The sequence below is a fragment of the Crotalus tigris genome, unplaced genomic scaffold (genome assembly GCF_016545835.1).
Source record: "Crotalus tigris isolate CLP2741 ecotype Arizona unplaced genomic scaffold, ASM1654583v1 scf7180000021611.299338, whole genome shotgun sequence".
Taxonomy (NCBI): Eukaryota; Metazoa; Chordata; class Lepidosauria; order Squamata; family Viperidae; genus Crotalus; species Crotalus tigris.
The window spans coordinates 165,001-186,832 of NW_024098591.1; the positions used below are offsets into that span (position 1 = coordinate 165,001).

The 21,832-nt window shown below is 49.7% G+C and overlaps 2 protein-coding genes across 2 annotated transcripts in view; one reads left to right on the forward strand and one right to left on the reverse strand.

Annotated features, from left to right (window-relative positions):
• LOC120296843 (cyclin-dependent kinase 5 activator 1-like) overlaps positions 1–9,735 on the reverse strand; it is a 13,022-nt gene extending 3,287 nt beyond the window's left edge. Inside the window, exon 1 of the mRNA XM_039318871.1 lies at positions 7,667–9,735. Coding sequence (XP_039174805.1) covers positions 8,287–9,225 — 939 coding nt within the window. The 5' untranslated portion in view covers positions 9,226–9,735 and the 3' untranslated portion in view covers positions 7,667–8,286. The remainder of the gene's footprint in view (positions 1–7,666) is intronic.
• An 11,598-nt stretch (positions 9,736–21,333) lies between these two features.
• The window catches only part of PTPN23 (protein tyrosine phosphatase non-receptor type 23), a 53,121-nt gene continuing 52,622 nt past the window's right edge, over positions 21,334–21,832 (forward strand). The window contains exon 1 of the mRNA XM_039318861.1: positions 21,334–21,458. Coding sequence (XP_039174795.1) covers positions 21,375–21,458 — 84 coding nt within the window. The 5' untranslated portion in view covers positions 21,334–21,374. The remainder of the gene's footprint in view (positions 21,459–21,832) is intronic.

Genomic DNA, 21,832 nt, shown 5'->3' on the forward strand with positions numbered 1-21,832 from the left:
AGATAATAATAAAACCTGGCAATGGCTAAGAGCAGGAAAATTGAAGAAAGAGACCGAGGGACTAATTCTGGCTGCACAAGACCAAGCCTTAAGGACAAATGCATACAAAGTCAAAATTGAGAAGACAGCAACAGACAGTAAGTGCCGCCTATGCAAAGAAGCTGAAGAAACAGTGGACCACTTGGTAAGCTGTTGCAAGAAGATTGCACAAACTGATTACAAGCAGCGGCATGACAAAGTAGCAACAATGGTGCATTGGAAGATCTGCAAAAAATATCACTTGCCTGTAAGCAAAAACTGGTGGGATCATAAAATAGAGAAAGTCATAGAAAATGATAAAATTAAACTGCTCTGGGACTTCAGAATTCAAACAGACAAGCACCTGCAACATAACACCCCAGACTTAACAATTGTCGATAAGAAAGACAAAAAAGTCTGGATAGTGGACGTGGCAGTGCCTGGAGAGAGCAGAATAGAAGAGAAAGAACTGGAGAAGATAACAAAATACAAAGACCTACAAATAGAAATAGAAAGACTGTGGCAAAAGCAAGCAAGGGTAGTACCAATAGTCATAGGCTCCTTGGGTGCAATCCCAAAACAACTGGAGCACCACTTGAACACCATTATCGGCATTGACAAATTCGCTATTAGTCAATTGCAAAAGGCGGCCTTGCTAGGAACTGCTTCCATCCTGCGACGATATCTGTAATACCATCAAACATACACATCCGACTATCCCAGGTCCTGGGTAAGGACTCGATAGGTAGACAAAATGCCAAATCCAGTCTGAACATCTGGCTGACTGTGCGATGATCGATAATAATAATAATAATAATAATAATAATAATGTGCTTCCATCCTGCGACGATACCTGTAATACCATCAAACATCCACATCTGCCTATCCCAGGTCCTGGGTAAGGACTCGATAGATAGACAAAATGCCAAATCCAGTCTGAACATCTGGCTGACTGTGCGATGATCCATAATAGTATTAGTGGTAGTATTAGTGGTAGTATTAGTGGTAGTAGTAGTGGTAATAATAATAATAATAATAATAATAATAATAATAATAATAATAATAATAATAAAGTTGGAAGGGACCTTGGAGGTCATCTAGTCCAATCCCCTGCTCAGGCAGGAAACCTTATACCATTTCAGACATTTTTCTTTAACGTATGAGAAATGTAAAAATGTTGGGATGGTTTACGTAAAAGAAATGTTTTCTCGGTTTTGTCTTTTTTTCTATACTAATAATAATAATAATAATAATAATAATAATAATAATAATAATAATAATAATAATAATAATAATAATGTTGGAAGGGACCTTGGAGGTCATCTAGTCCAACCCCCTGCTCAGGCAGGAAACCTTGGAGGTCATCTAGTCCAACCCCCTGCTCAGGCAGGAAACATAATAATAATAATAGTAGTAGTAGTAGTAGTAGTAGTAGTAGTAGTAGTAGTAGTAGTAGTAGTAGTAGTAGTAAAGTTGGAAAGGACCTTGGAGGTCATCTAGTCCAACCCCCTGCTCAGGCAGGAAACATAATAATAATAATAGTAGTAGTAGTAGTAGTAGTAGTAGTAGTAGTAGTAGTAGTAGTAGTAAAGTTGGAAAGGACCTTGGAGGTCATCTAGTCCAACCCCCTGCTCAGGCAGGAAACATAATAATAATAATAATAATAATAATAATAATAATAATAATAATAATAATAATAATAATAATAGTAGTAAAGTTGGAAAGGACCTTGGAGGTCATCTAGTCCAACCCCCTGCTCAGGCAGGAAACATAATAATAATAATAATAATAATAATAATAATAATAATAATAATAATAATAATAGTAATAAAGTTGGAAAGGACCTTGGAGGTCATCTAGTCCAACCCCCTGCTCAGGCAGGAAACCCTAGTCCGTGAGGCTCTTGGCAACTAGGGAGTCTATTTTACGACAGTGACGGCAGCCCGGGGGATGACGTGATTCCCCAGTTAACGACCTTCCCAGCCAGGATATCCGACAAGGCAAAGCGCCTGGGCCAACCCAGATTCCTTTAACGACTGCTGCGATTCCCTTCCTATTCAAGGATCAGGCGAACATTAAAATATTAACCTTTGCTTAATTTTTGTGAGGAAAAAGACCGTCAAACTGGGCCCTCCGTTTCCCTCACAGGTGCAAGGATCCTCGGCTTACGACGACAAGGCGGCCTGCCTGGCACGGCCGTAAGCCGTGACGATTCTAAAGCAGAATGACCGACTCGCTCGTGTGACCTCTTTGCAAAATGAGCAGGGCGGTCGTTAAGTGAAACCCCATGCGGCCATTGAGCAAACCCATTGGATGGCCGGGAAGGGGGCCATTTGTCTTGGGGAAAAAAAACCCACCCCCCCAGAAATAAATGCCAAAAGACGGCGAATCGCCTGCTGCTTAGTCCTCAACTTACGACGGTTTCGTTTGGCGACCGTTGGACGTTACCACAGCACCGGAGGTTTCAGTTTTGTTTAAGGACCGGGTCGATTCACTTAATAACTACAGGGGGGGAAATCCGTCAAAGGGGTGGGGGAGGGAACGAATGTCCCGGTGAACGTCTCACTTAGCGACATAAATTTCGGGCTCTATTGCGGAAGTAAACTGGAGGACGGCCTGCACTGTAGACAGAGGGGGCACTCCTTGGCTCTTCAAGGACCAGGTCTTAAGTCCCTTTCGAGGTTTGTGGGGGACTCCGCCCTGACTTTCAACGGTCGCTAAGCGAAGCGTGTGACATCAAGGCCTACTTGCAGTTCTGCAAAGGGAATGCCTGATGGTCAGCAGGCCAAGAAAACTACATTTCCCAGCATCCCTAGGGAAGGGGCAGCCCCCATTCCTTTGAGAGGGGGGCCCTGAAGGCCCATCCCCCAGGTCCTATTATAATTATAATTAATTATATATTATATTATACACACACACACACACACACACACACACACACACACACACACACAAATTTAAAGCTGTCACGTGACCTCAGTATGTGTATGTGTGTATATATGTATGTATAGTAATATATATATATAATATTTATATATATACAGTAATATATATATGTGTGTGTGTGTATGTATATATATATATATACATATGTGTATGTATCTATGTATGTATCTATGTGTGTGTGTGTATGTGTGTATGTATATATGTATATATGTATGTATGTATGTGTATATATATGTATATATGTATATATGTATGTATGTATATAGTAGTAGTAGTAGTAGTAGTAGTAGTAGTAAAGTTGAAAGGGACCTTGGAAGTCATCTAGTCCAACCCCCAGCTCAGGCAGGAAACCCTATACCATTTCAGACAAATGGCTGTCCAGTCATTTCTGTCCAGTCTCTTCTTAAAAACTTGCAGTGTTTATTTAATTATAAGTATATAATTAAATGTGTGTGTGTTATACATTTAATTACACACACACACACATATATATATATACATATTTAATTATACATATATACATACACACATACACATACACACACACACACATATATATTTAAAACCAAATAAACGTGAGCACCAGGGAGTACTATAAAATTTTAATAAAATTTAGTAAAACACCAATAAAATTTCAATAAAATTTCAATAAATCACCTAGCTTTCATCGGCGTCTGCTGACATCATCAGGGCTCAAGATGCCGGTCAGTAGGAGAGTCCCCTTTATAGGATGGTCAGGATTTGCACCCGGCTCTTAGATCTCGTCACCGGGCCTGATAGAACAGCATATTCCATCAGGCCCAGTGACGAGATCTAAGAGCCGGGTGCAAATCCTGACCAACCTATAAAGGGGACTCTCCTACTGACCGGCATCTTGAGCCCTGATGATGTTAGCAGACGCCGACGAAAGCTAGGCGTTTTATTGAAATTTTATTGAAATTTTATAATACTCCCTGGTGCTCACGTTTATTTGGTTTTAAGTATGGATACACCCAGGGATCATATTTTTAGTTAATTACTAACATACATACATACATACATACATACATACACACACACACATACACATACACACACACACACACACACACATATATATATATATATATATATATATATATATATATATATATATATATATATATATATATATATCCCACAATTTTAAAGCAAAAAGCTCAAAAACGAAGATACGCTTAGTTTATCTGGGTGAAAAAAGGTCAAAGAGCCTCCCCCCATGATTCCAAATGGAACATCCCATCTCTCTACCTCCCCACCCTCCAACCTCCACCCCGTTGGTCCCACCGTATGGTTTAGCACACCGAAGGCTTTGGGGCAGCCTTTGACAGGAAAATGTCCCATTCTGTGACGACAAAAACAGGACACAAAGCAGGGACCAGAAACGGGGGACTTGGGGTCCCCCCCCGAAAATCTGAAAGGACCCCAACTGTACCGTCCAGCTGTGAGCCCCCCCCCAAAATCGATTGACCTTTGGGGTGCGAGTCCCCCAAACCCTGCCCTGAACCCCCTTTTTTTTGCAGAATGGCAGAGCAGGATTGGAACCCAGCACTGGGACCAAACTGGGTTTTATCTCTAAGCCAGCGGTTCTCCACCTGTGGGTCGGGACCCCATTTGGGGTCGAACGACCATTTCACGGGGGTCGCCAAACAACGCCGTCCGCCATTTTTTTCCCCTTTTCCTTAGCTGTGCTCCTCCCTTTTATTCTACTGGCTTTTGAAAGCCAATAGAAGAGACCCTCTTGAATAGAGTCTCATTCTATTGGCTTTCAAAAGCCAATAGGAATTGTCCAGGCTGTCTCTGCCCTGCTGAGCCCGCCAAAAGTCCCGTTCTGCAAACGGGGCTGCACCAGTTGAGTAGTCCTCGACTTGCGACCAGTTGAGTAGCCCTCGACTTACGACCGGTTGGGGGTCGCGGCATTAAAAAGGTTGAGAATCACTGCTCTAAGCAATCCATGCACAGCTCCCTTCCCTGCCATGCTGTCTAACATTGTAATGTGTATATGGGGGGGGGCAGCACTCCGCAGAAATCCAGGCAGTCTTCGACTTACGACGGTGTGTTTAGTGACTGTTTGAAGTTACAAGCCCGCTGGGGGGGAAAGGACCGAGGACTGCTTTTCACGCTTACGACCGTCGCAGCATCGCCGCGGTCACGTGATCAAAATTCAGACGCTTGGCAACAGACTCGTGTTTACGACGGTCACGGGAAGGAAGGAAGAAAGGAAAGAAAGAAGGAAGGAAAATGGGGATGGATGGATGGGAGGGAGGGAGGGAGGGAGCAAAGACTGGGAAGGAAGGAAGGAAGAGGGAGGGAGCGAGGAAGATAAGAAGGAAGGAAGGAAGGAAGGAAGGAAGGAAGGAAGGAAGGAAGGAAGAAAGAAAGAAAAATGGGGATGGATAGATGAATGGGAGGGAGTAAAGACTAGAAAGGAAGGAAGGAAGGAAGGAAGGAAGGAAGGAAGGAAGAAAGAAAGATGGGGATGGATGGGAGGAAGCAAAGACTGGGAAGGAAGGAAGGAATGAAGGAAGGGAGGGGCAGGGAGGAAGGAAGATAGGAAGGAAGGAAGGAAGGAAGGAAGGAAGGAAGGAAGGAAGGAAGAAAGAAAGAAAGAGAAAGAAAGAGAAAGAAAGAAAGATGGGGATGGATGGGATGGAGCAAAGACTTGGAAGGAAGGAAGGAAGGAAGGAAAGAAGGAAGGAAGGAAGGAAGGAAGGAAGGAAGAATGAAAGAGAAAGAAAGAGAAAGAAAGAAAGATGGGGATGGATGGGATGGAGCAAAGACTTGGAAGGAAGGAAGGAAGAGGGAGGGAGCGAGGAAGAAAGGAAGGAAGGAAGGAAGGAAGGAAGGAAGGAAGGAAGGAAGGAAGATGGGGATGGATGGATGGATAGATGGGAGGGAGGGAGGGAGCAAAGACTGGGAAGGAAGGAAGGAAGAGGGAGGGAGCGAGGAAGATAGGAAGGAAGGAAGGAAGGAAGGAAGGAAGGAAGGGAAAGAAAGATGGGGATGGATGGGAGGGAGGGAGCAAAGACTGGGAAGGAAGGAAAGAATGAAGGAAGGGGAGAGGAAGGGAGGAAGATAAGGAAGATAGGAAGGAAGGAAGGAAAATAGGGATGGATGGGAGGGAGGGAGCAAAGACTGGGAAGGAAGGAAGGAAGGAAGAGGGAGGGAGGGAAGGAAGGAAGAAAGAATGAAGGAGGGAGGCAGGAAAGGAGACAGTGGACATAGAAGGGAGGAGGAAGGGAGGGAGGGAGGGAGGGAGGAAGGAAGGAAGGAAGGAAGGAAGGAAGGAAGGAAAATAGGGATGGATGGGAGGGAGGGAGCAAAGACTGGGAAGGAAGGAAGGAAGAGGGAGGGAGCGAGGAAGATAGGAAGGAAGGAAGGAAGGAAGGAAGGAAGAGAAAGAAAGATGGGGATGGATGGGAGGGAGGGAGCAAAGACTGGGAAGGAAGGAAAGAATGAAGGAAGGGGAGAGGAAGGGAGGAAGATAAGGAAGATAGGAAGGAAGGAAGGAAAATAGGGATGGATGGGAGGGAGGGAGCAAAGACTGGGAAGGAAGGAAGGAAGGAAGGAAGAGGGAGGGAGGGAAGGAAGGAAGAAAGAATGAAGGAGGGAGGCAGGAAAGGAGACAGTGGACATAGAAGGGAGGAGGAAGGGAGGGAGGGAGGGAGGGAGGGAGGAAGGAAGGAAGGAAGGAAGGAAGGAAGGAAGGAAGGAAGGAAGGAAGGAAGGAAGGAAGGAAATCTATTCTCCAAAGCCCCTGAAGACAGGACAAGAAACAATGGATAGAAATTTGAGAAACATCCTGGAAATTAAATTATATATATTCAGATCTTTTTACATATATAAAAGGGAGGGAGGGAGGGAGGGAGGGAGGAAAGAAGGAAGGAAGGAAGGAAGGAAGGAAGCAAGGAAGGAAGGAAGGAAGGAAGGAAACCAACCTATCCTCCAAAGGGCCTGAAGGCAGGACAAGAAGCAACAGATGGCAACCGACCAAAGAGAGAAGGCAACCTGGAATGAAGGAGAAACTTCCTAACCGTGAGGACAATTAACCAGGGGAACAGCTTGCCACCGGACGTTGCGGGGGCGCCAACACTGGAGGCTTTGAAGAAAAGACTAGACGGTCTGAAATGGTATAGGTTTCCTGCCTGAGGCAGGGGGTTGGACTAGATGACCACCAAGGTCCCTTCCCACCCTGTCCTTCTCTGATTTTGTAAGGGTCTCCTGCTGCAGCTGCGGGGTTGGACTAGATGACCTGCAAGGTCCCTTCCAACTCTGTTATTCAGAGGAGGAGGAGGGGGAAGGAAGGAAGATGGGGAGGAGGAAGAAGAGGAGAAAGGAGGAGGAGGAGGAGGAGGAGAAGGAGGAGGAGGAGGAGAATCTCCAGCTTGAGCAGAAGCTGGACTAGATTAGAAGACCTCCAAAATCCCTTCCAGCTCTCTTCCGATTCACATTTTTAAAAAGCTCCATTTTGAAAGAGAAATCAAAGGATCCGGGAACTTGATGGCCTCGGCACCAGATTCAGGCGCTAGGTGAATATTTTGCGCCCGCCAAAGATTCCTCCTCAGTTTGTTTGTTTGCTTGCTTACCTTGGCAGAACAAACGAGGGGGGGGAACCTCACTATTTAAAAAAAAGCACACAGTCCTCGACTTACGACAGTTCGTTTAGTGACCGCTCCAAACTTACAGCAGCCCTTGCGACCGTTTTTCACACCGACAACCACTGCAGCATCCCCAGAGTCGCAGACCCTTGGCAACTGGGTTCGTCTTGATGACGGCGGTGACGTCCCGGTGTGTGTGTGTGTGTGAGACCCGGTCCCCTTTTTTGGGCAACTTCTTGGCAAGCAAAGTCACTGATTCGCTTAACGACCGTCTCCCTAACCGAACAGCTGCGGCGATCGGCTGAACGGCTGCGAGAAGGAAGGGCAGGAAACGGAGTAGAATTCGCTTCAGAAATGTCTCGTAGGTCGTACGTCGTACGTCGTACATCGAGGAGTACCTGTATTAAGGGCTTTTCAGAAGACAACACAAATACAGACACACACACACACACACAAACACACCCGTTCAGGGTCCTCGTCCCCTCCCCGTTAGCTAAAAGGGGTGGGAACATGACATTCATCGCGCAGCGGTATCCCTACGACGTCCGTCCTCTCCCCGACATCGGAGCGACTTATAGACTCCCGTCGCCCTGCACAGACTCTCGGTGTGCAGGAATAGCCGGGATTCGCCATTCCAAACCGATTTCCCGGGAGCCCCCTGTCCTCCCCCCCCCGAAAAAAATTTGAAGATGGGGAGAGGCGTCAGTCACCGGTCCAAGACCCGGGCAAAGTCCTCGGGGGCCGTCGCGTTGCCTTCGTTTTTGAGGTCGGCAAACACCTGCGTGAAGTAGTGCGGGTCGGCGTTGATCCGCAGCATTTTGGCGCTCATGGCGTGGATGATGTGCAGGCAACGGTTCCAGAAGACGTCCTTGGTGGCCTCCACCAGGAAGGGCTTCAGCGGGTAGGAGATCTCGTTGCCCATGTAGGAGTAGGACAGGTAGAGACAGGTGAGTAGGGAGGCCTGCAGGTCGTGCTCGTTGCCCACCAGGTCCCCGTCGATCATCTCCCGGCACAGCAGGTAGACGAAGACCACGTTGGCCGGCGTGACGAAGGCCTGGTCTTGCCAGCCTTGCAGCAGCAGGGAGCGGTCCACGCTGCGAAGCCACAGGATCGGCTCCGTGGGCGAGAGGTGCTTCAGGCGGTAACACCGCCGGCAGAGGAACTCGCCGAGACATTTCAGCAGCTCGCTGGTGGACGCCTGGACGATCACGCGCCGGGGCGACGAGGCGCTGCCCACCAGCCCGCCGGGCTTCAGCGAGGAGCCGGCCGGGCCTCGGGTGGCGGCGAGGCCCTTGCTACTCAGCGGCACCAACGGCTGCCCGCCCTCCTCGTAGCCGGCTAGATTGGCACAGGAGAGCGACTTCTGGATGTTCTCGTGGTTGAGGTGGGCCACCTCCTTGCCCGCCGGGAAGTTCTTGCCAGGGAGGGCCGCGCCTTTGGCCCGGGAACCCCGCTTCTTGGTGGAGGCCACCAGCCTCTTCCAGGTCAGCGCCGGGATAAACATGGAGGGTCTCTTGAGGGTCTTGTCCGCCTTCTGCCCGCTGCCCTTCGGTAGCGGGTAGTGGGCCAACGAGCTGGCGGACCCCTCCTCGGGCAGGCTGGATTTGCCCCCGCCGCCGGGAGAGAGGGACAGCACGGTGCCCATGGCGGAGGAGAAAAAGGGGGTGCCTCCCGCTGCGACCCTCTTGGCGACGGCGGCGTGGGTGGTGGGACGCGCCCAAACCCACCCAGCCTGAGCACCCTTGTCGGAAGCGACCTCTGCTCAGCACACCGTCCGTCGGAGCGCCGGGTTGGCACAGCCTGGCATGGCAAGGAGGGGACCCCCCCCCAGCCTCGGGAGCGCCCAATCAGGGGTCCCCGGCCTGGCGCCCCCCTCCCCGCCCGAGGCTGGCGCGCTTACATAGCTCCGTGTAATCCGGAGCAGCGTGGGAAGCCAATCCGGATCAGGAGGGCCGGCCAGAGAGAGCCCAAGCGCTACTCCGGGGTGAAGCCCGACCTGCTGCCTGGCGGCTGGCCGCTGGGCGCCCCGAGCATCTCTCTCTTGTCTCAGTCCGCCGCCGATGAGCCGCTGTCCGGCTCGGCTGTCCCGTTGCGACTGCAATCTCCTCCGCCGCCTCCGTCCCTTTCGCTCCAGACGCCACCCCGTGGGAAAAGCCCCGCCAGCTCCTTTGCCTCCGCTCCCAGCCGGGTGCAGCTGCGCAAAAGCGCGCCGCGGCAGCCGCGCGGTGGGCGAGGCGTCGGAAGGGAGGGAGGGGGGAGGGGAGGAGGAGGAGGAGGAGGAGGGGGGATGCGGAACGCGCGTGGAATTGCAAGGGGGGGGGAGACCAGGGCGCGCCTGCCTCCGTGGAGGATGCTTTAGGGGGGGGAGCGTGGATGCTGAGGGATGGGATGCAGGAGGGATGCTGAGCGTGGGAATCTGGGTGGGCAGGCGGGGCGTGGGAGGGAAGGGTGCCCTCTCTCCTCTCCCCCCCCCGCCCTCCGTGGAAGGGAAGGCGGCAGAGGAGAGGAGGGAGGGGGGATTCCCCTGGAGGGGATTCTGGGTGGGGGTGGGGTTTGTCTGCGGGGGGAGGGGCTTCCCACTCCTCCCTCCTTCCTCTCTCCCCCCCCCCGTGGGTTAGGGTCTTGCGCGCCTGGGCAGGAGACCGTAACCGAATCGTGGAAGGAAAGGGCTGGAAGGGACCCTGGAGGTCATCCAGTCCAGCCCCGTGCTCGAGCAGGAGAGCCTGACAGCATCATAGAAGAACAGAGCGGGAAGGGAACCTCGTAGTCCAACCCCCCTACTCAGGCAGGAGACTCTGATGGTAGAAGAACAGAGTGGGAAGGGACCCTGGAGGTCATCCAGTCCAGCCCCCTACTCGAGCAGGAGACCCTGAGAGAATCATAGAATAATAGTTGGAAGGGACCCTGGAGGTCATCTAGTCCAACCCCCTACCCAGGCAGGAGACCCTTCCAGAATCATGGAATAGCAGAGTTGGAAGGGGCCTCAGAGGTCATCTAGTCCAACCCCTGCGCAAGCAGGAGACCCTGACAGAATCATAAAATAACAGGGTGGGAAGGGACCATGGAGGTCATCTAGTCCAACCCCCTGCACAAGCAGGAGACCCTGACAGAATCATAGAATAATAGTTGGAAGGGACCGTGGAGGTCATCTAGTCCAACCCCCTGCCTCAGCAGGAGACCCTTACAGAATCATAGAAGGATTGAGGGGATTTTACTATCTCTCCCCCCCACCTTTGTATCTGGGGGCTTCCAAGCAGGAGAAGGCGGGGGGGGGGAAGTCTCTGTTTTTAATCCCCTGCAGGATTAAACTGAACATTTCATCGTGGACAGTCTCCTGCTTGAACAGGGGGTTGGACTAGATGACCTCCGAGACGCCTTCCAACTCTGTCCTTCTATGCTTCTGTAAGGATCTCCTGCTTGAGCAGGGGGCTAGACTAGATAACCTCCAAGGTCTCTTCCCACCCTGTTAATCTATTTTGTAAGGGTCTCCTGCTTTAGCAGGGGTTGGACTAGATGACCTTTGAGGCCCCTTCCAGCTCTTTCATTCTATGATTCTGTAAGGGTCTCCTCCTTGAGCAGGGGGCTGGACTAGATGACCTCCAAGGTCCCTTCCAACTTTCTCCTTCTATGATTCTCTAAGAGTCTCCAGCTGGAGGAGGGGGCTGGACTAGATGACCTCCAAGATCCCTTCCAACTTTCTCCTTCTATGATTCTATAAGAATCTCCAGCTGGAGGAGGGGGCTGGACTAGATGACCTCCAATGTCCCTTCCAACTTTCTCCTTCTATGATTCTATAAGAGTCTGCAGCTGGAGGAGGGGGCTGGACTAGATGACCTCCAAGGTCAATTCCAGCTCTATTCTAATTGATTGTAATTGCGTCAAGGTGACCTCCCTGGATTTGTCCCATCTCCTCTTAAAGCTGGTAGGGGTGGGGAAAAATCTCCCAACTCTTGTGGCGGTGAGTTCCACGGGCGAATGAAATGCACAAAAGCACCTTATGCAAAAATTAGATGGGTGAATGAAATATTTGGAATACATTTTCGGAATCGGAAGAGAGCTGGAAAGGACAGCTGGGAGATCCCGTGATCTAAATGCCGACGCTTGGGAACTGCCTCGTATTTATGACGGTCGCGGCCTCCTGGGGTCACGTGACTGCACTTTTGGGACCTTCGGATCAGCAAAGCCAAAGGGTGGGTGCTCCCATCCCTGGAAGTTTCTAAGAAGAAACCAGCATGAGCAGGGGGCTGGACTAGATGACCTCCAAGGTCCCCTCCAACTTTCTCCTATGATTCTATAAAAGTCTCCAGCTGGGGGAGGAGGCTGGACTAGATGACCTCCAAGGTCCCTTCCAACTTTCTAGGATTCTATAAGTGTCTCCAGCTGGAGGAGGGGGCTGGACTAGATGGCCTCCAAGGTCCCTTCCAACTTTCTCTTTCAATGATTCTATAAGAGTCTCCAGCTGGGGGAGGGGGCTGGACTAGATGACCTCCAAGATCCCTTCCAACTTTCTCCTTCTATGATTCTATAAGAGTCTCCAGCTGGGGGAGGGGGCTGGACTAGATGACCTCCAAGGTCCCTTCCAACTTTCTCCTTCTATGATTCTATAAGAGTCTCCAGCTGGGGGAGGGGGCTGGACTTGATGACCTCCAAGGTCCCTTCCAACTTTCTCCTTCTATGATTCTATAAGAGTCTCCAGCTGGGGGAGGGGGCTGGACTAGATGACCTCCAAGGTCCCTTCCAACTTTCTCCTTCTATGATTCTATAAGAGTCTCCAACTGGAGGAGGGGCCTGGACTAGATGGCCTCCAAGGTCCCTTCCAACTTTCTCTTTCAATGATTCTACAAGAGTCTCCAGCTGGGGAGGGGGCTGGATAGATGGGGCCACTGGACTTGATGACCTCCAAGGTCCCTTCCAACTTTCTCCTTCTATGATTCTATAAGAGTCTCCAGCTGCTGGACTAGATGGAGGGGGCTGGACTTGATGACCTCCAAGGTCCCTTCCAACTTTCTCCTTCTATGATTCTATAAGAGTCTCCAGCTGGAGGAGGGGGCTGGACTAGATGACTTCCAAAGTCCCTTCCAACTTTCTAGGATTCTATAAGTGTCTCCAGCTGGAGGAGGGGGCTGGACTAGATGGCCTCCAAGGTCCCTTCCAACTTTCTCTTTCAATGATTCTATAAGAGTCTCCAGCTGGGGGAGGGGGCTGGACTAGATGACCTCCAAGATCCCTTCCAACTTTCTCCTTCTATGATTCTATAAGAGTCTCCAGCTGGGGGAGGGGGCTGGACTAGATGACCTCCAAGGTCCCTTCCAACTTTCTCTTTCTATGATTCTATAAGAGTCTCCAGCTGGGGGAGGGGGCTGGACTAGATGACCTCCAAGATCCCTTCCAACTTTCTCCTTCTATGATTCTATAAGAGTCTCCAGCTGGGGGAGGGGGCTGGACTAGATGACCTCCAAGGTCCCTTCCAACTTTCTCCTTCTATGATTCTATAAGAGTCTCCAGCTGGGGGAGGGGGCTGGACTTGATGACCTCCAAGGTCCCTTCCAACTTTCTCCTTCTATGATTCTATAAGAGTCTCCAGCTGGGGGAGGGGGCTGGACTTGATGACCTCCAAGGTCCCTTCCAACTTTCTCTTTCTATGATTCTATAAGAGTCTCCAGCTGGGGGAGGGGGCTGGACTAGATGACCTCCAAGATCCCTTCCAACTTTCTCCTTCTATGATTCTATAAGAGTCTCCAGCTGGGGGAGGGGGCTGGACTAGATGACCTCCAAGGTCCCTTCCAACTTTCTCCTTCTATGATTCTATAAGAGTCTCCAACTGGAGGAGGGGCCTGGACTAGATGGCCTCCAAGGTCCCTTCCAACTTTCTCTTTCAATGATTCTACAAGAGTCTCCAGCTGGGGGAGGGGGCTGGACTAGATGACCTCCAAGGTCCCTTCCAACTTTCTCCTTCTATGATTCTATAAGAGTCTCCAGCTGGGGGAGGGGGCTGGACTTGATGACCTCCAAGGTCCCTTCCAACTTTCTCCTTCTATGATTCTATAAGAGTCTCCAGCTGGGGGAGGGGGCTGGACTTGATGACCTCCAAGGTCCCTTCCAACTTTCTCCTTCTATGATTCTATAAGAGTCTCCAGCCTGAGCAGGGGGCTGGACTAGACACTGGCCTCCTTATTTTTGTTTTGTTGTTGTTGTTATTGTTGTTGTTATGATGTTGTTATTGTTGTTTTGTTGTTGTTATTATTTCATTTTTATCCTTTCTTATTTTAGTCAAGAACTCAAGGCATTAAAACATATCCAACACCCTTTCCTCCTATTTTCCCCATAACAACAATCTTGCGAGGTAGGTCAGGCTGAGGAAGGGGGGGGCTGGCTCAAAGTCACCCAGCTGGCTTTCACGCCTAAGGCGGGACTAGAACTCACCATCTCCTGGTGATTGGCTCAAAGTCACCCAGCTGGCTTTCATAGCTAAGGCGGGACTAGAACTCACCATCTCCTGGTGATTGGCCCAAAGTCACCCAGCTGGCTTTCATAGCTAAGGCGGGCCTAGAACTCTGTCTCCTGGTGATTGGCCCAAAATCACCCAGCTGGCTTTCATGCCTAAGGCGGGAACTAGAACTCACCATCTCCTGGTGATTGGCCCAATGTCACCCAGCTGGCTTTCATAGCTAAGGCGGGACTAGAACTCTCCGTCTCCTGGTGATTGGCCCAATGTCAACCAGCCGGCTTTCATAGCTAAGGCGGGACTAGAACTCTCTGTCTCCTGGTGATTGGCCCAATGTCACCCAGCTGGCTTTCATAGCTAAGGCGGGACTAGAACTCTCCGTCTCCTGGTGATAGGCCCAAAATCGTCCGGCTGGCTTTCATGCCTAAGGCAGGAACTAGAACTCACTGTCTCCTGGTGATTGGCCCAAAATCACCCAGCTGGCTTTCATGCCTAAGGCAGGAACTAGAACTCACTGTCTCCTGGTGATTGGCTTAAAGTCACCCAGCTGCCTTTCGTGCCTAAGGCGGGACTAGAACTCTCCGTTTCCTGGTGATTGGCCCAAAGTCACCCAGCTGGCTTTCATAGCTAAGGCGGGACTAGAACTCAGATGACCCTGGGAGGTCGCAACTGTGTTAAGTCCATGCCAGTTGCCAAGGCTCTGAATTCTGATCATGTGACCACAGGGACGACGGTCGTAAGTCTGAATTTTTTTTTTTTACCCCCAGGGCCTCTGTAACTTGGGTCGCTAAACAAGGGGAGAGTCTGCGCTTGGGGGGGCACGGCCCTGTTCTCCAGCCTCTTTCACCGGCTGATCGCTCAGGAGGATGGGACTTGTAGTCCTCCCGCAATCTGGAGGATGGAACTTGTAGTCCTCCTACGAGAAGGAGGACGGAACGTGCAGTCCCCCACGATCAGGACGATGGAATTTGTGCTCTCCCACGATCTGGATGATGGGACTTGTAGTCCTCCCACGAAATGGATGATGGAACATGTAGTCCCCCCACCCTAAGGAGGACGAAACGTGCATCCCCCCCCCCACCATCAGGACGATGAACCCTGTATTTCCCCCACGATTAGGACGATGGAATTTATGCTCTGCCACAAACCGGGTGATGGGACGTGTAGTCCTCCCACGATCCGGATGGAACGTTTAGTCCTCCTACGATCAGGACAATGGAACTTGTACTCCCCCAGGATCCGGATGATGGAACTTGTAGTCCCCCCCGCAATCAGAAGGATGGAACTTGCAGTCCCCCACGATCAGGACGATGGAACTTGTACTCCCTCAGGATCCGGATGATGGAACTTGCACTCCTCCCACGATAAGGAGGATGGAACTTGCAGTCCCCCCCCCCCGCGATAAAGAGGAGGGAACTGGCAGTCCCCCCCAGGATATGGATGATGGAACTTGTAGTCCCCCCACAATAAGGAGGATGGAACTTGCAGTCCCCCCATCAGGACAATGGAACTTGTACTCCCCGCGATCCAGATGATGGAACTTGTAGACTGCAAGTGGAGGAGGGGGATGGAAACTGGCAATCCCCCACAATCAAGACAATGAATATTTATATGTATGTATGTATGTTTGTGTATGTGTGTATGTGTATGTTTCTATGTATGTGTGTGTGTATGTACCGGTATGTATATGTGTGTGTATACACACACACACACACACACATATATATATATATACACACACACACACATACACACATACATACATACATACATACATACATACATACATACATACATACATATACAGGGCTTTTTTTCTCATAGAACACCCAGAATGGACTTCCGGCACCTTTTTTTTTTTTAAATAGAAAAAAAGCACTCTGTGTGTGTGTGTATGTGTGTGTATGTATATGTATGTATCTATGTATCTATATCTATATCTATATGTATATCTATGTCTATGTCTATATCTATCTATCTATCTATCTATCCATCCATCCATCCATCCATCTATATCTATATCTATATCTATATCTATCTATCTATCTATCTATCTATCTATCTATCTATCTATCTATCTATCTATCTATCTATCTATCTATCTATCTATCTATCTATCTAGCCATCCATCCATCCATCTATATCTATATCTATATCTATATCTATCTATCTATCTATCTATCTATCTATCTATCTATCTATCTATCTATCTATCTATCTATCTATCTATCTAGCCATCCATCCATCCATCTATATCTATATCTATATCTATATCTATCTATCTATCTATCTATCTATCTATCTATCTATCTATCTATCTATCTATCTAATTTTCTTCTTATTTCTTTGTTTTTCTCCTCGCTTGTATTAAAAATAGGTTCTGGTATAATGTCTATTTTGGGGGCTGATTTGTCAGTGGGTTTTTTTTCTCCCAACAGAAAAACAAACCAGGATCACGCGCTCTTTTTCAGGCTCAAACCCAAGATACCTGAGTCAGCGGCAGGAGGGGGGGGGGGAGTCTGCCGAGAAACTGTTCTGTAGCTGGACGCCCTGTATGATCCAGCTACAGAACATCATCAGTGCTAGAAGGGTGGAGGAGGAGGAGGGGGGAGGAGGGGGGAGGAGGAGGGGGGAGGAGGAGGGGGGAGGAGGAGGAGGAGGAGGAAGGACTGTGGGGATCTTGGTCTCTGAGCTTGATGGGTTCCTTGCAGACGTCTCGTGACCCAACTAGGTAACAGCATCAGTGCTAGAAGGAAGGAAGGAAGGAAGGAAGGAAGGAAGGAAGGAAGGAAGGAAGGAAGGAAGGAAGGAAGGAAGGAAGGAAGGAAGGAAGGACTGTGGGGTCTCTGGTGTTCTCTGAACTGGGTGGTTTCCTTGCAGACGTTTCTTGACCCAACTAGGCAACATCATCAGTGCTAGAAGGGGGGAGGAGGAGGAGTAGGAGAAGGGAGGGAGGAAGGACAGTGGGCTCCTTGGTACTCCCTGAAGTAGGTAACCTTGCAAGGAAAGCCGAAGGCGTATTTTTGTCAAAGAGGAAAGCCAGCACAAACGCACAGAAACGCACAACAGAACACAGGATAACTGAGTCGGAAGGCGCCTTGGAGGTCATCTAGCCCAACCCCCTAGCTCAAGCACCTTACAGAATCATAGAACAATAGGGGTGGAAGGGACCTGGGAGGTCTTCTAGTCAATCCTTACTCAAGCAGGAGACTCTTTTCTCTTCGTCCTCCCTCTTCTCCTCCTCTTCCTCCTCCTCCTCCTCAGAATAACAGACGGCACCCTGGAGGTCATCTAGTCCAACCCCCTGCTGAAGCAGTAGATCCTTCTCTCCTCCTTCTCCTCCGAATAATAGAATAATAGAGTTGGAAGGGACCCTGGAGGTCATCTAGTCTGACCCCCTGTCCGAGCAGGAGACCCTTAACAAATCAGACAACAACTGAGTTGGAAGGGACCCTGGAGGTCATCTAGTCCGACCCCCTGTCCGAGCAGGAGACCCTTAACAAATCACACAACTGAGTGGGAAGGGACCCTGGAGGTCAACTAGTCCAACCCCCTGTCTGAGTAGGGGACCCTTAACAAATCACACAATGACTGAGTGGGAAGGGACCCTGGAGGTCATCTAGTCCAACCCCCTGTCCAAGCAGGAGACCCTTAACAAATCACACAACTGAGTGGGAAGGGACCCTGGAAGTCATCTAGTCCAACCCCTTGCCCAAGCAAGAGACCTCTCCTCCTTCTCCTCCTCCTCCTACCAATAACAGGATAATAGAGTTGGAAGGGACCCTGGAGGTCATCTAGTCCGACCCCCCGTCCAAGCAGGAGACCCTTAACAAATCACACAATGACTGACTGGGAAGGGACCCTGGAGGTCATCTAGTCCGACCCCCTGTCCGAGCAGGGGACCCTGAACAAGTCGCACAACGACCGAGTGGGAAGGGACCCCGGAGGTCATCTAGTCCGATCCCCTAACCCAAACAGGAGAGACCCTACCCCCACACACCCCCTTCCAGTCCAATCTTTTCTGGAACAAACTCCCCTGAGGGAGGCACCCACAACTTGTGCTTCTCCGTGGTTACACAACCACACGTAACAAACAAACCCAGGCTTATTTTTTTGATCCGAGGAAAGCCCAGCTTGAAAAGATTCCTCTTTCAAAGTTTGAGACCCACAAGAGGCGGGTTCGAGACCCGCGAAGAAGCCGCTTTGGTCTTTTTTTTTTTTTTTTTTTGCAGAAGAGACCTGTGGATGGGGGAAGTTGGCGCTTTTGGTTTAACCAATAGCGTTTAAAAGAAAAAAGAAAAAAATATGAAGCCCTGCAGCGCCCCCTGCTGGCCGGGATCCCTCACTGCAGGAAACCCTAGCAGGGGAAAAAAAAAAACATTTATAAGATTATGGGAAGATGTTGGGCAAAATAATAATAATTTTTAAAAAAGGCTAGAGTGAGAATGAAGAAATTAGGTGATGGGAATTACCAGAGAGAGTCTTTTTTTAAAAAAAAAAATTAAAGATGCGTTCGAATATGGTTAAAGAAATAGAAAGGTTTTGAATATAAAACGAAGATTAGGTGAAAAGCGATCAACCCCTCAAGTAATACAGTATTTTTTTTTTCTTTTGCGTTTGGTTTTTTGGGACCTGAGAAATATGAAAATGTTGGGATTGGTTTGCATAAAAAAAACGTTTTCTCTGTTTTGTCTTTTTTCCTGTCTCTCGTTCTTATTTTTCTTTTGAGATGTGAGAAAGGTAAAAATGTTGGGATGGTTTACATAAAAGAAACATTTTCTCTGCTTTGTCTTTTTTTCTCTTATAATAATAATAATAATAACAGTAACAACAATAATAATAATAAAGTTGGAAGGGATCTTGGAGGTCATCTAGTCCAACCCTCTGCTCAGGCAGGAAACCCTATCCCATTTCAGATATTTTTCTTTCAGGTATGAGAAATGTAAAAATGTTGGGATGGTTTACGTAAAAGAAACGTTTTCTCTGTTTTGTCTTTATTCCAATAATAATAGAGGATTTTTTCCCCTTTTTTCCTTCTCCTCCTCTCCCTTCTTCTTTGCTTCTCTCCCTCTTTCCTTCCTCCCTTCTCTCTCCTTTCCTTTTTTCCTTCTCCTTTCCCCCCTTCCCTTCCCTTTTTTCCTTTTGTGACGTTTCCTTCCCTTCTTTTCCTCTCGTTTCCTCCCTTCGTCTTTCCTTTCTTCTTCCATTCCTCCCTCTCTCCTTTCCTTTCCTTTTTTCCTTCTCCTCGCCCTTCCCTTCTTTGCTTCTCTCCCTCTTTCCTCCCTTCCTCCCTTTTTTCTTTTCCTCTCCTTTGCTTCCCTTGTTTCTTTTTCCTTTCTTTTTTGTCTTCTCTTCCATTCTTTTCCTTTCCTTTTTTCCTTCCCTTCCTCTTCTCTCCCTTCTTCTTTGCTTCTCTCCCTTTTTCCTCCCTCTCTTCTCTCTCCTTCCTTTTTTCCTTCCCTTCCCTTTCTCTTTCCTCCTTTTCCCCCTTCCCTTCCCTTCTTTTTTTGTTGACGTTTCCTTCCCCTCTTTTTCCTCTCGTTTCCTTCCTCCCTTTCCTTTCTTCTTCCAGTCCTCCCTCTCCTTTCCTTTCCTTCGTTCCTTCTCCTCTCCCTTCCCTTCTTTGCTTCTCTCCCTCTTTCCTCCCTTCCCTTTTTTCTTTTCCTCTCCTCTCCTTTTTTCCTTCCCTTCTTTCCTTTTCTCCTTTTTCCTTTCCTTTTCCTCTTCTCTCCCTTCCCTTCTTTGCTTCTCTCCCTCTTTCCTCCCTTCCCTTTTTTCTTTTCCTCTCCTCTCCTTTTTTCCTTCCCTTCTTTCCTTTTCTCCTTTTTCCTTTCCTTTTCCTCTTCTCTCCCTTCCCTTCTTTGCTTCTCTCCCTCTTTCCTCCCTTCCCTTTTTTCTTTTCCTCTCCTCTCCTTTTTTCCTTCCCTTCTTTCCTTTTCTCTTTTTTCCTTTCCTTTTCCTCTCTCCCTTCCCTTCTTTGCTTCTCTCCCTTTCCTCCCTCCCTTTTTTCTTTTCCTCTCCTCTCCTTTTTTCCTTCCCTTCTTTCCTTTTCTCCTTTCTTTTCCTTTCCTTTTCTCCTTCTCTTCCTCTTCTCTCCCTTCCCTCCTTTGCTTCTCTCCCTCTTTCCTCCCTCCCTCCCTTTTTTCTTTTCCTCTCCTTTCCTCCCCTTCTCTTGTTTCTTTTTCCTTTCTTCTCTTCCATTCTTTTCCTTTCCTTCTCTTCTCTCCCTTCTTCTTTGCTTTTCTCCCTCTTTCCTCCCTCCCTCCCTCTTTTCCTTTCCTCTTTTTTCCTTCCCTTCTCTATTTCCTTTTTCTTTTCCTTTCCTCCTTCTCTTCCTCTTCTCTCCCTTCCCTCCTTTGCTTCTCTCCCTCTTTCCTCCCTCCCTCCGTTTTTTCTTTTCCTCTTCTTCCCTCCCCTCCCCTTCTGTTTCTTTTTCCTTTCTTTCTCTTCTCTTCCATTCTTTTCCTTTCCTTCTTTTCCTCTTCTCTCCCTTCCCTTCTTTGCTTCTCTCCCTCTTTCCTCCCTCCCTCCCTCTTTTTTCTTTTCCTCTCCTCCTTTTTTCCTTCCCTTCTCTATTTCCTTTTCTCCTTTCTTTTCTTTTCCTTTTCTCCTTCTCTTCCTCTTCTCTCCCTTCCCTTCTTTGCTTCTCTCCCTCTTTCCTCCCTCCCTTTTTTCTTTCCCTCTCCTTCCCTTCCCTTCCCTCCTGTTTCTTTTTCCTTTCTTTCTTCTCTTCTCTTCCATTCTTTTCCTTTCCTTCTTTCCTCCTCTTCCTCTTCTCTCCCTTCCCTCCTTTGCTTCTCTCCCTCTTTCCTTCCTTCCTCTCTCCCTTCTCTCTCCTCCCCCCTTTTTTTCCGTCTCTTCTTGATCCCTTCCTCTTCCCTCCTTTTTCCCCTTCCTTTTGGTTTGGTGACGTTTCCTTCCCGTCTCTTTTCCTTTCGTTTCCCCCCTCCCTCTCTCCTTTCCTTCCCTTCCCTTCCTCTCTCCCTCTTTCCTTTCCCTCCATTTCCCTCAGAAACCCCACCCGCGCTACTGCGCCTGCGCCGGTCTCCCCTCAACCTCCCCGTGGGGGGGGGAAGGAAGGAAGGAAGGAACTACCCCTCCCGGCAGGCAGCGGGGCAAGCCAGCGAGCCCGCCAACCAGCCAGAGAGCAGGCGCAGCCAGCGCAGGGCCCCCCCCACGGGAGGGCGTGTCTCCGCCTTTCGGGCCGACTCGGCCGCCGCTCGGCTCTTTCCGGGAAGAGAGAGCGAGAGCGAGAGCGAGGCCTATAGCGCCGTTGCCGCCGTCGCCGTCGCCGCTTCGGGCCTGGTCGGCCTTGCCGGTCTTGCGAGCTCGGCGGGCGGGCGGGCGGGATGGAGGCCGTACCGCGCATGCCCATGATCTGGCTGGACCTCAAGGAGGCCGCCGAGTTCGGCTTCCACCAGGCCGTCAAGAAGGTGAAGCCTGGCGGGGGGGGGGAGGAGGGGGGAGGGGGGCGGGGGGAGGAGTGCGAGGGGGGCGGGGGAGGAGAGGGAGTGGAGGTGGAAGGGGGGCTTCCCCAACCGGGCGCCCGCGGGCGACACTGAATATGGGGGGGGTCTTTGGTGGGGAGCTCCCCCTCCCGCCTGGCTTGAAGGGGAGAGGGTGGGGTAGGGTGGGGGGAGGCTGGAATCCCCCTCCCCCCGGAATGAAGGCATTGGGACTACACCCCCCATCCCGGGAGGAGGACCCATAAGCCACAGCCTGGGGGGGTGGGTGGGGGGTGCAGTTGGACTTGGGGGGGCCTGTCTGATTTGAGAGGGAGATTGTGGGGTGGGGGGGAGGCTGGGAT